At 37.7% G+C, this 12677-nt stretch overlaps 1 protein-coding gene across 4 annotated transcripts in view; it reads left to right on the plus strand.

Annotated features, from left to right (window-relative positions):
- GADL1 (glutamate decarboxylase like 1) overlaps nt 1-12677 on the plus strand; it is a 205990-nt gene that overhangs the window by 44615 nt on the left and 148698 nt on the right. For all 4 annotated transcript variants that reach the window (XM_074267624.1, XM_074267623.1, XM_074267625.1 and 1 more), the window contains one exon: nt 1640-1755. In XM_074267624.1, coding sequence (XP_074123725.1) covers nt 1640-1755 — 116 coding nt within the window. The remainder of the gene's footprint in view (nt 1-1639; nt 1756-12677) is intronic.

Genomic DNA, 12677 nt, shown 5'->3' on the forward strand with positions numbered 1-12677 from the left:
TGTATATAAATACAATGGAAGAGAGACTCATCCATTGAAACTCTGACTCATCCATTCACTAAGTTTACATACACTGCATAGAAATGAGTCTGTTTGAAAATTAAAAAAAAAAGAAATGAGTCTGTTTGAAAATGGATTAGGTAAAGAATTTCTTTTTGACTAAACAAGAGATAAGGAGCATTACAGAGATTATTTTAATTATATTAATGAATTTTTTAGACAAATAAAACCACTGCAACCAAGATTGAAAAGAAAGCAGAAAACAAGAGTAAGATGCAGAGAAATAAGTCAAGTTTATAGGAATGCAAATCATTCTCCAATTGTTAAATTGTCGAAGGATATGAGCAGGCCATTTGGGGGATAAAAAAATCAAAGCTACCTATAGTTATATAAAATGCTCTAAGTCACCACTAATTAGAGAATGCAAATTAAAATAACTCTGAGGTACTACCTCATATATATCAGCTATGTCAAAAAGTGGTAAATGTTGGAGGGCATATGGGTAAAACAGGACACTAATGTGCTATTAGAGTTGTGAACTGGTCTAGTCATTTTGAGAGCAAATTTGGAACTATACCCAAAGGGGCTATAAATATATATATATATATATATATATATATATATATATATATATATATATATATATATATATATATATATTGATCCGGCAATAAAAAACTACTATGTCTTTTATCACAAAGAGATCTCCCCAAAATGAAAAAAAAATATTTATAGCAATTATTTTTTTTTTGTGATGGAAAAGAATCAGAAATTGAGGGGATGTCCTCAGTTGGCATCAATTGGGAAATGATTGAACAAGTTGTGGTATATGATTGTAATGGAATACTATTGTGCTATAAGAAACAATGAGCAGAATGGATTCTGAAAAACCTGGAAAGACTTAATATGAACTTATGTAAAGTGAAATGAGCAGAACCAGGAGAACATTGTGCACAACAACAGCAGTATTGTATGGATGATCATCTGTAAGCAATTTAGCCATTCTCAGCAATAAAATGATCTAAGACAATTGCAAAGTACTCATGATGAAATAAGAAATTTTTTCCAACCCCAGAGAAAGAAAAACAGAGTTTGAAAGAAGACAGAAGCATACTTCTGTTTTACTTCCTCTATTTTTCTTTTTGATATGTTTTCCTTCATAATATGACTAATATGGAATTATATTTTGCATGACCTCACATGTATAACCTATATTAAATTGCTTGTCTTCTCAATGAGGGAGAAGAAAAGGAAGGGAGGGAGAGAATTTGGTACTCAAATTTTCAAAAATGAATGTTAAAATATTTACAAGTAATTGGACAAAAATTAAATATTTAAAAAAAGAAAAGTGTTTGCATCATACAAGGGAAACTTTTCAGAGGTTTGAAAAACTTTGGAGTGAGGAAGCAATGCTTCATTACCTCTATTGTTGGCCATTAAAATGACAATTAAGTGGAGAATTTGTAGCGGGTAGAGAACCCAGGTCCAATGCCAGGTCTCTTGGGGTCCTGGCTACAATCCTCTTGAGTGCTAATTCATGGGGTTATTTCCAAGGTGATTGAAATTGTGCTGACAGCTAAGAAAAAGTGGATGTTAAGAAAGATGCTTCAAAGATGTTTTTTTCACTTTGTTTCAACAGGTGGCTCTGTGTCCAATATGTATGCCATGAATTTGGCAAGATACAAATACTATCCTGAGATTAAGGAAAAGGGACTCTTCGGGTTGCCCAGACTAGTTCTTTTCACATCCTCAGAGGTAAAGTAATTGCTTTGAGACCAAGACTATTTTCTAAAAGTCTGTGATTCAGTAGCATCGGTTGATTCTCAGGGTTAATACTGTATGATTTATTGTAGCTGTGTCTTAATAACCAATGACCAAAATAACAAGATGTGATAAAAATCACTCTTTCTATCAACATGAGGTATAGAAAGAATTTTAATAGTAGGCTCAATCCCTTCTCCCCAAAATCCCTGAATTGCATGGGTACCACACACATACACACATATACTTATGAATGCTGTGCATCACCTTTATTTGAAGTGTTCTAGTCTATAAAATTCTCTTTCAAGAAAAGGAAAAATTTAATTTAAAAGATAGCACATTCTCTCTCAGGGCAGTGTCTTCCTTAAGCATCTTATTAATGGGATTTCAGATGACTGAGGTTAGAATTTGTGGTGACACATCCAGGCTGTGCTGCTCATCTTCCCAGGTTCCCCTGAGGATTAATAGACTCTGTGGCTAATACAAATGGCAGCACCTGTCTGATGTGGACAACTCTAATTTTGAGCTTAAGCCCTTCTCCAGAGAATTGGAATGAAAATAATCCAATTATTAAGATGGATGGGTACTCCTTCATCCACTCAATGTGTATTTATTAAATATCCACTGTATGCTAGGCAATGGAAATTCAAAAATGAACCCAAAAGAGGGCTTGCCTTCAATGAACTTATATTCTATTGGGAAGGAGAACAATATAAACACAGCTAGATAAATAAAAATGTAAAAAAAATAAATACAGGGTAATTTTTTCCCATGGGAAGGCATGTTTATAGCTAGTAAGGGGATAAGTGAAACTTGAGCTGAGGAATACAGGGCTTCTTTTTAATAGAGTTAAGGAAGGAGCGCATTCTAGGTCTATGGGACAGCCTGCAAAAGCGTAGAGGTGGGAAATGAAATGCTGTGTAGGAACAGCAAATAAAACAATTTGATTGACATATACTGTGTGACCAAGAAAAAAAAACACTATGCAACAGGCAATCAATAAGGCAATAAGACTTTAATTGCCATTAGAACAGATTATCATCCTAGAAGACAGAGGAAGCCCCAAGAGTTTCTTGAACAGAGTAATGAGTAATGAGATATGAGCCTTTAAAAATAGCAATTTGGCAGCTATGGCAATTATATGAAAGATGGATCAGAGAAGGGAGAAACCATAGTCAGAAAGATAAATTAGGAAGCTATTACAATGACAGCCAAGAGATGCTGAAAGTCTAGACTAAGATGGTATGAGTGGAGAGAAGACAATGGACAGGAGTGGTATGAAAATAGTAATGACAAGATTTTAAAAAGAGAATAGATGTAGATGTGGGAGTGAGTGAAGAGTCAGAGATTGCTCCTAAATTGTGAACTTGGGAGATTGGAAGGATAATGATGCCTTCAACAGAAACAGAGAAGCTAGGAAGAGGGGAGCGCTTGAGAATAAAGATAACGAGTTCTATTTTTTTACATGTTGAATTTAATATGTCCAATGGACACCCGAAGATGAGACACAGAGCTTTGGAAGATTAGGGCTGGATATATATTACAGATCTAGGAGATGTCTGCCTAGAAATAATGGTTGAAGTATTGAGAGCTGATTAGATTCCTGAAAGAAAGAAGAAGAGATCCCAGGTTAGAACTCTGGGTTTAACCCATCCTTAGAAAGCAGAGTATGGATGTCAATTCAACAAAAGAGACTGAGATTGAGTAGCAGGGTAGGAAGGAGGAGAACAAGAAGGGAATCTATAGAGAACTCAGGAAGTAGAGAGTTCTTAGGAAGAGGGGATGGCCAACAGTAATAAAAAAAAGATGAAGATTAAAGGAAGCTAACAGAATTGGCAATTACAAGATCACTCTTAATCAAGTTTCTCAACTCCCATGACCTTCACTTTCACTCTGTTTCAGTCATGTCCAAGGGATGGTTACCACTTTGATCTTGCTATCACCCAAAAATGTTCCACTGGCACTTTGGAGAATGGAGTTCCAATTAACTAATGTTGGAAACCAGATTGCAAGAGCATGAGATGTAAATAAGAGAAGAAGAGCTAGAAATAATGAGTTTAGACAGCTCTATCCTTGGAATTTGGCATGAAATGGAGAGGAGTTACAAGCCTGAGGAGATAAGTAGCATCAGAAGAGACTTTAAAAATGGTGACTTGGGCACATTTATATGTGAAAGGCAAGGAGGACAAACTAAAAATGAGAGAGAGGAGGGAAAAGTTGCTAGAAAAAATAGGAGGGGGCAAAATCAAGGACATGAGGGCCTTGGCAAGGGAAAGGACTATCTCTTCATAAAACATAAGAAGAAAGATGAGAGAATGATAGAGAGTCTCTTTTTTTAGATGAAGAATAGCTGTAGAGAATGAGTTCATGACAAATGGCCCATTTTTAGTCAGTGAGGTATCAAGTAAGATTTTCTGCTATAAAAATAGGAGAAAATGGTTTGGAAGTGTCAAGAAAGGAAGAGTAGATTTGGAACACTCACTGTGGGTGAAAGTCAATTAGGGAGGAATGCAAGGATTGCCTCACTGAAGGTTCAGGTAAATTTTTTAAAAAAAGATAAATTTATAGTAGGCCCAGTCAGTATGGCTATGGAACTTCTTCCAACACCATTGAGTGGCACACAAGTGAGAGCAGAAAAGATGGATGGAGGTAGTAACTCAAAGTTTGGCCAAGCATCAGTGATGATTAGATAAAGTGGTAAGAGATATGAGTAGAGAAAACAGTGTATAATTAAACTGATTTAACTATGGAGTCAAGAAGGGGAGGGAAGGAAAATGAAGTCAGGGAAGGGATGATGGTCTTAGAGAAGGCTGAAGAATGGAGTAAATAGGAGTCACAATAATAAAGATAATAAATAAGTGAGCTTTTGGAACTATAAAAGCACAGAGAGGTTATGTGTAGAGAAATTTCAGAATCCTGAACCTGAAAGTGGAATACTTATGTGTGATGTCAAGATCAAAGGATGACCATCTCTATATGTGGATGAAATGGAGTGAAGATGAAGGTCATGGGAAATGAGGAACTTGATGAACTGGGGATCCAGGCTATTTGAGCATAGACTCATAGGGCCATTGGTTTAAATGTAGAAGGCATAGAGGACATCTATTACAACCCATTCATTTTTTAGATGAGAAACTGAGGCCAGGAGAAGGTAAATAACTTGTACCTAAAGTGAGATCTGAACCCAGGTCTTATGAATGCAAATGCCACGTTGCCTTTCTTGACATGACACCAACATGCATATTGAAGTGCTAAGTATAAGGGTAGGGTTGGAGTAGAAAGGAAGACCATGAACCAAGCCCTGCAGTTTTTGAGAAAGAAAGGACAGTGACCTTGAGACTGGTATATAATTACTGCCAGAAACTAGATTGGGTGATCTATCTGGTAGAGTGACTTAGAGAAAGAAAAATGGATGATAACTGATGACATGGGGTTCTGGAAGCATTATAGTTGAAAGGCTTGAGTTCAAATTTTTCCTCTTCTCTTTACATCTCTGTGCGACCTTAAACAAATCACTAATCTTTCCCAATCCTAGGTTTCCTCATCTGTAGAAATGAGGGCATTGGAGCCGGGTCAAGGCTTCTTATTCCTTTTTGGAAGTCTGATGAAACCTATGAATCCCTTCTCAGAATAATATTTTTAATACATAATGTTACAAAGGAAACAAATTATACTGAAATAGCTTTGAAAATATTTTTAAAAACTCAGTCCTCCAAAATAAACCTTAGAAGAGAGAATCTTCCAACTTTGGATTCTGTGATACTAAGAGGGGAAACCTTTGCCTGGGATGACTAAAGCTTGTTCTCTCCCAGAGGAAGTGGGGCTGACTTCTCAAAATCCTCTTCTACTCTCTCCTGTGGAATTTTTTTCTTTCCTTTGTTTTTCTTCCTGACTCAGCCCCCATTGTGAAGGTTATCTAGGTCATTGTCAAGTAAATGAAGAAAATAGTAAACCAACAACTTAAACTCACTTTAAAGGCCATTTTATCACCTCTCAGCTATTTTCTTTTATAACCAAAACCTACTTTGGAAAATGAGAAGTTGCCCAATAGGAGATTACCACTAAGAACCAGCTCTCTCAGCTTGATCTCCTGAGAAGATTCTGACCTTTGCTTTTGGTTAGTTCCATGCTATATAAAGAAGGGTAGATGAGCGCTGAGAGCAGCTCACTAGACCACTTGGCTTGAGTTTCTGAAATTGATTTTAGATTGCAATAAGGGTTTCTCCATGGGGTCTTCCTTCAGTGACAAAACAAAGAAAATATAAGTTGCTTCCCAAGAAGATGCACATAGAAGCTTTGTGTATTTGGAGGAAGTTGCTCCTCTTTCCTTTAGATTTTATCTCAAGAGTCTTTCCCCTTTCTAATAACCATGTTCTTCCCCTAATGGATGGACTGGAGCAAGATCAGAATCAAGACCAACTAGCAAAATCTTTAAAACGAGAATTCTTAGCCAAACATCCCTTGACCTCCAAGGTATCTATGGATAGATTTCAGAGGATCCTTGTACTTGAATAGGAACAAACACATCTTTATTTTCTCTTACCTCAAACTGAAATTGTAACATTTCCTTCAGCAACAAACATTTTTCTAAGAAAGCGAGCATCATTTGGTTTCATCAGTCTGCTAAAGGGAGTCCATGACACGAAAAAGGTTAAGAAAGGTTTCAGGATTTGGACAGGTGCTTTCAAATTTGAGAAAGCCATCCTAAGTGGAATACATGTTAATGGCTGAGCTTTATTCCATTGCCCTTTCTATTCTTCATTGTATTTAAACCTTGCCTAAGCTATCCTAGAAATATAACTCTAGAAAAGGGAAAGACAACTCCATTGAAAGGGAGAATAAAGGATATGCCTGGGAAAGCTCAGGGACAAAGGTGGTGCTAGTAAGTTTCAAAAGAGTAAAAGGAAATTGGAGCACTATGCCATTATGAAACATGGCTAACTGACTTTTGTATCTGAAGAGAAGACCTATATGCAAAGAAAGGCAGAAAAGGGCTTTGTTTCTCTTGTTAGCAGGAGAGAGTCAGAAAATAGAGAGATAATAGACCCAGTTTTCTCGAGAAAGTCATTTTGAGAGAACAGCTTTGAAAATTGGTTATTTTATTATTATTTTAATTATGTTTATTTTCTCATTTAGAATTATAATTAGGAATTCAGGTTTTTTTTAGGGAAAAATGGCATAGGATTTGGGGGAGCAGGAATGAAATCTCTTGGCCTATATAAAACTGAAAGAGATCTTATATTACTGTCCCTTGATTCTTATGAGGAAATGACTCATGGGAGGAGACCTGCAAGGCAAGATTAGGGAAAACTCTCTTGGGTAACCATCTTTGTCATGTGCTCTGATGTTGCTTGTGATCTGAGCTGTGTCCTTTGTAAGTAAGGGATCTTTAGACTCAACAGCATGATGCAAGAGGCAGGAGACAGTCTGTTATTGGTAGATGACAAAAATCTGGTGTATGGGCCACATAGTCCGTGAAGTAACATAACTCCTGATCCTTCCCATATCTAAGAGAGGTGGGAGGGGAGATGGCAATCTAGGAACAGGAGCTTGGGAATGAGGAGGTGGAATCAGATGTAGCTCTCAGAGCCAGAGGACTGTCTTGAGAAACAACGTCTCCCCCCATGTTGGTACGTATGGGCAGAATCTCAGGCCCCCCACTAAGTTGAAACTCTGTTCCCCTTTCTTCCTTAACAAAATGTATTCAGGCTAAAGAATTCACTTTGGTCCACATATCCTTATCGTTGTTACAGTTAGCACCCACTTGGCCACCTAAACTCACACTTGGCTACCCTGATGGGGCCCAGGAATTGCTAAATTCCAGGAGAACCAGATAGTAAAGAAAGGAGGAGCAAGAGTGGGTCTATTCAATCAACTTAAGCCCTCTGATAGATAGGGTTTTCAACTTCCCCTATTATCTTCCATGCTCCCGCAGTGTGGGCTAGTGCTTATTAGGTCAGTTTTCTATTTTCCACACTGCTACTTTCCCAACTGGGTCAACATTCAGACTCTGTCATTACAGGGCAACCTGAGACTTTGTGGGATTGAAATCATACAGTCAGTTATGTTCTGAAACTCTTTCTAAGAGGAACTTTTCAGTCAACAGCATCAGCTGTATGAATTAGGAGGGCTCAAGGGCATAGAGATAACAGCTTAACAGTCCCTGTCCCAAGGATTTTCCCTTCTTTAAATAGGCACAAAATGGAAATGAAGCAATTTGGGTAGAAAACAGTGGCAGTTGGGGGATGAGAGGGTGCTAAGGGAAAGCTTTTTAAAGAAGCTGCTGTTAGAGCTGAGCCTTGAAGGCAAATAGATGTTTTCTTCAGTGATGGAGGTTGGGGAAGAGAATTCCATGAATGAGGAACAACCTATGCAAAGATGTAGAGAAGGGGGATGTAGTATAGTACAAGAAATGCATTGATATTTATTTAAATCTAAAGATTTTGCTCCTTTACCATTACCCCTTGGAATGGAAGGCTAAAAAGCAGGCATTCTTTTATTTTGCCTTTGTATGTTTAGTTCTTTACATGCAGTAAGTGCTAAATAAATGCTATTTGCATTGAATTAAAATTCATTTTATTTTATTGATAAGAAAACTGAGGTCCAGAGAGGGGAAGCAACTTTCTTGAGATAAAGAAAACTTGACAATAGCAGAGTTAGCAAATCTTAGCTGCCACTTGAAGGCCATTTCCATGACACCGTAGTATCACCTAGAAATGGTGACTTCTCGGTTAGATCCTTTCCTACTCTTTGTACAGCACTGCCCGGTCTAGGAAAAAATGTTAGCCCCCATTCATTGACCTTGTATCTGGACAACCATTGAGAAGTCCCTTCTTCTCAGGGCCTCAGTTTCCTCATCTGTAAAATGAAATGGTAGAGCAATGTGATGTCTGAGGCCTATTCTACCTCTAAATCTAAGCTCTTAAGGTGTGGTATTGAATCAATCAATCTTTAACACATTTATTAAAGCAGAATCAGCCTATGCTTTGAAATCTTCCCTAGCTACGTTTACACTTAGAGATTCCATTGAGCTATTTATAATGATCCAAAGGTGATTCAGATTGCATAATTTAGTTAACATGTAAAGTGACATCACTTGTCCAGGTTGATCAAGATCCAAAACTTGCTTAGCTTTGAGAAATCACCAAGACTTCATGTACAAAGGTGCGTTAACTCTACTCTGATCAGGCCCCATAATTTTAGAAAAGACTTAAAGTCTTGGGATGTCCAGAGAAAGGATGAAGACTGATTGAAAGTCTTGAGGATATACAACCTACAGAAGAAAATATTGATGTTATTGGCTTCAAATTTGGAGGACTAACACAGGGAAGAGTCTTCTGGCATCCAGGGTCTGCACAAAAATCCTTCTCTCTTCCCATTAGTATAGACCATCTCCTTGGGCAGAAGTGCTTATGTGAGGAACCAAACCAATGGAAAGAAACTCCAAAGAGACAGATGTAGGTTTTCTGAAAGGAAGAACTTCTTAACTATTAGGTCTCTATTGACATATGGCATGGGCTGCCTTGGGAGATCATGGATTCCCTTTCACTAGAGATCATCAAGCAAAGGTTAGATGGCTAATTTTTGGAAATGAAGAGGGGATTTCTTTACAGATCTATGTTAAACACTTAAGAGAGTCTATTACTTAAATAGTGGAGGGTCAGAGAAGGCTAGGCTATGAGGGAAAGGAAAGAAGATTTTGACAGCTGTCTTTAAGCGTGTGAAGTGTTGTTATATGAAAGAGAGTAGCCATGTCTTGTTTGTCCCAGAGGGCAGATCTGAAAGTATTGGGAAAGAGCTGCAAAAAGAAAAATATAAGCTTGACACTGGGAAAAACTTCTTAACATGAGGAGTTAACCCCACATGGAATGGAGATGCTATTAGAGGTAGTGGCTTCTCCCTCTCCCATCCTCCTAGATTCGATCTTCAGAACAGCAATTGATGAATTCATCAGATACTTCTCAAACCCTGAGGATGGGCCAGATTCTATGCCAGATACCAGGAATGCAAAAATAAAAGTGGAATAACTTCTTTCTCAAGGAACTTATAGGAAACAACACAGATTCATGTTCTCTCTCTCTCTCTTTCTCTCATTCCCTCCATCTCTTTCTCTCTCTGTGTCCTGTCTCTCTATATCTCTCTGTCTCTGTCTTTCTTCCTCCCTCCTTCCCTCCTTTCTTCCTTCAACCCTTCCCACATGCAAAACATATGTATAGGTGTACACATGTACTCATTCATATATGTATGCAGGCAGTTATTAACATGTGATTTGTGTCGATACATATGTGTCTATATTAAATGTGTGTATATTTATACAAAGAAAGATAGTTATTGGAGAGAAGGCTCTGGCAGTGGAGGTAATGAGTCTGAGAACATTTTTTTCTCCCTGCCTTTCCTAAAATGGAATACTCAGAACTATATACTGTGTTCTGGATAGAGCAGAGTTAATACAACTCTGTAGAAAAGGTACCTGGCATTCTTCTGAAGCAATTCAGTGTTGGGATCTCAAAACACCCCAAGAGAAAATATTGCTTTAGCTCTGTAGTGAAAGTCTTCAAGCAAAGAGGTGTGTCTCTGTATATGATTTTGCACCTATCTGTGTATAGCCATATGTATATACATGCATTGACATCCATGTTGGTCCCCGCTGGCATGTCACCTTGAAAGCAAAGACCATTTTTTTCTCCTTCTCTATGTCCTCAGTACTTAGCATGATGTTTGGTACAGAGTGTGTGTGGCTTTTGAGTTGGAGGACACATGATTTGGTCTGTCCTCCTGATCTTACTCATAAAAAACTGATCTCAAAGATTCCCCAAAAAGCAATATCATCACCAAACTTTAGATCCAAGACTTCCAACTCCAAATCCATCATTTATTTCACTCCTTTACGCTGTCCTTGAAGGATCAGATGAAATTATGAATGTGACAGGATTAGAAAAAAATGACATTATCTTCCTATGGAAGATTAATACAAACGAGGAAGTAGAGGCAGAGTGGTACAGGGTCACTGAGGAAATGGAGTCTTGCACGGAATTCAGAATGACAAGCCCTTAGTTCTAGATTCTTCCATCTTTTTAAAGGAAGAATGAAAAGCTATGGAGTGTTTTTTGCATGTGTCCTAAAGAAAATTATGGGAGACAAGGGACAGAACTGGGACAACTTTTTCCTTTTCCTTTTTGCTGGTGCCAGAAGTGATCCTTTTGTCATTAAAAGCATTTATGCAATTGTTTTCTCCAAACTTCAGCTTGTGTGTGTGTATGTGTGTGTGTGTGTGTATGTGTTTCTATGCATACTCCCAGCATGTCTGAAACATCTCCAAGGTTTCTTCTCCCCACTCCCACCCCCTCCCCAAGGCTTCTTTTCTTCTCTGCTTCTGTTCAGCTGTGCCCTTCCCATCTTTTATGTGTCCCCACACAGTTCACATTGACATCACTGTCTATTCTGCCCTTGGGTACCGCTGCTCAGCCTCCGCTTCTGTCGACATTCGCATTCTGATTGCCACTTTAGGTATTCTGTGGGCTTGCTGGTTCCTGAGTCTGGAGTGGGCTGACATTTCCCAGTGGCCCCACAAGACTTTTCCAAGAGCCTAATAGGCAGATTCTGTGGTGTGGGCGAGTATTTATCACTCTGAAATCAATAGCTGTTGGTTGAGGGCCCAAATCTTGGGTGGGCAGCGGCTCCCCTGAGCTGGCTGGGCCTCTGACCGTGCACTGATACAGGTCAATGTTGTAGCAACTTAATTACTTTTCTTTGGACCTGGTTGTTTGTCAATGGGTAGTCTGTTCTTGCAACAAGCGGAAATAAAGGCGGTTTACCGGCATATGTAGGATGGCTTCATCCTCCCCAATGGTGTTATTTCTACATTTGTTTTTGCAAAAGGAAATAAAAAAATGCCAAACGAAAAAAAGTCTCTTGACAAAAAAAAGAAGGAAAACAACCGCAGTCAAGGAAATACATCAAGCTGAGCATAGCAGGCATGAATAGACTCCTTCCTACTTGTGGATATGTTCATTATTGTTGCTTAGAGAACAATAGCCAGGGTACCTGTAGATGCTTAGAATCGTGAATCAGAAGACTCTTTTAAAATGATCTCCAAGTCTAATTTTAGATATTTATTAATTTTATTTTAGTCATTCAGATTCATTTTCCAACAGAATATGAGCTTCTTAAAGTCAAGGACTATTATTTTTTCTTTTGCATCCCAGCATTTAGCATAGTATGTGATATAGAAGAGGTGCTTAATAAATGTTTGTTAAATTGAATTGAGCTATATTAATGGCCTAAAGAAGGAAATGGCAACCCACTCCAGTATCTTTGCCAGAAAACCCCAAATGGAATCACAAAGAATCAGCCATAACTGACATGATTGAATGATATTAATTTATATTAATATAATTAATTAATTAAATTTATATTATTTATATTATTATGTATTTATATTATATTTAATATAATTAAATTAATATAATTAATATTAAAATGATATTAATTAATATTAATAAAATGTGCCCAAAGTTCTATGGGTCAACCACAGCAGATTTGGTCCTCTCTAATTTGCCAGCCTCTTCTCTATGACTACTTTGTCTTGATTTTTTGTTTGGATAATCCATCTGTTGGTTGGCTACATCTAAGCATCTATACCTATGTTTTACATATAATTACATAGAATGCTCTTTGCATCCCCACTCCTTAATTCCATGTGTGCTAGGTAGCAGAAACTATTTACTGCTATTATTACTTAGTAGTAATACGAATGATGCTAGCCATTATTAATAATAAGAGTAATGGCTAGCTCTATTGAAGATGAAGACTATCATTCATTTCCTGCTCAAGAACTGATAGATCCACTTTGCAAAATGACACGCACATTTTGGACTTGGCCAGGGAGAGAATTTGTTTTGCTGGACTCTGTAGAA

Source organism: Sminthopsis crassicaudata, chromosome 5, assembly GCF_048593235.1.
Source record: "Sminthopsis crassicaudata isolate SCR6 chromosome 5, ASM4859323v1, whole genome shotgun sequence".
In the NCBI taxonomy this organism is placed as follows: domain Eukaryota; kingdom Metazoa; phylum Chordata; class Mammalia; order Dasyuromorphia; family Dasyuridae; genus Sminthopsis; species Sminthopsis crassicaudata.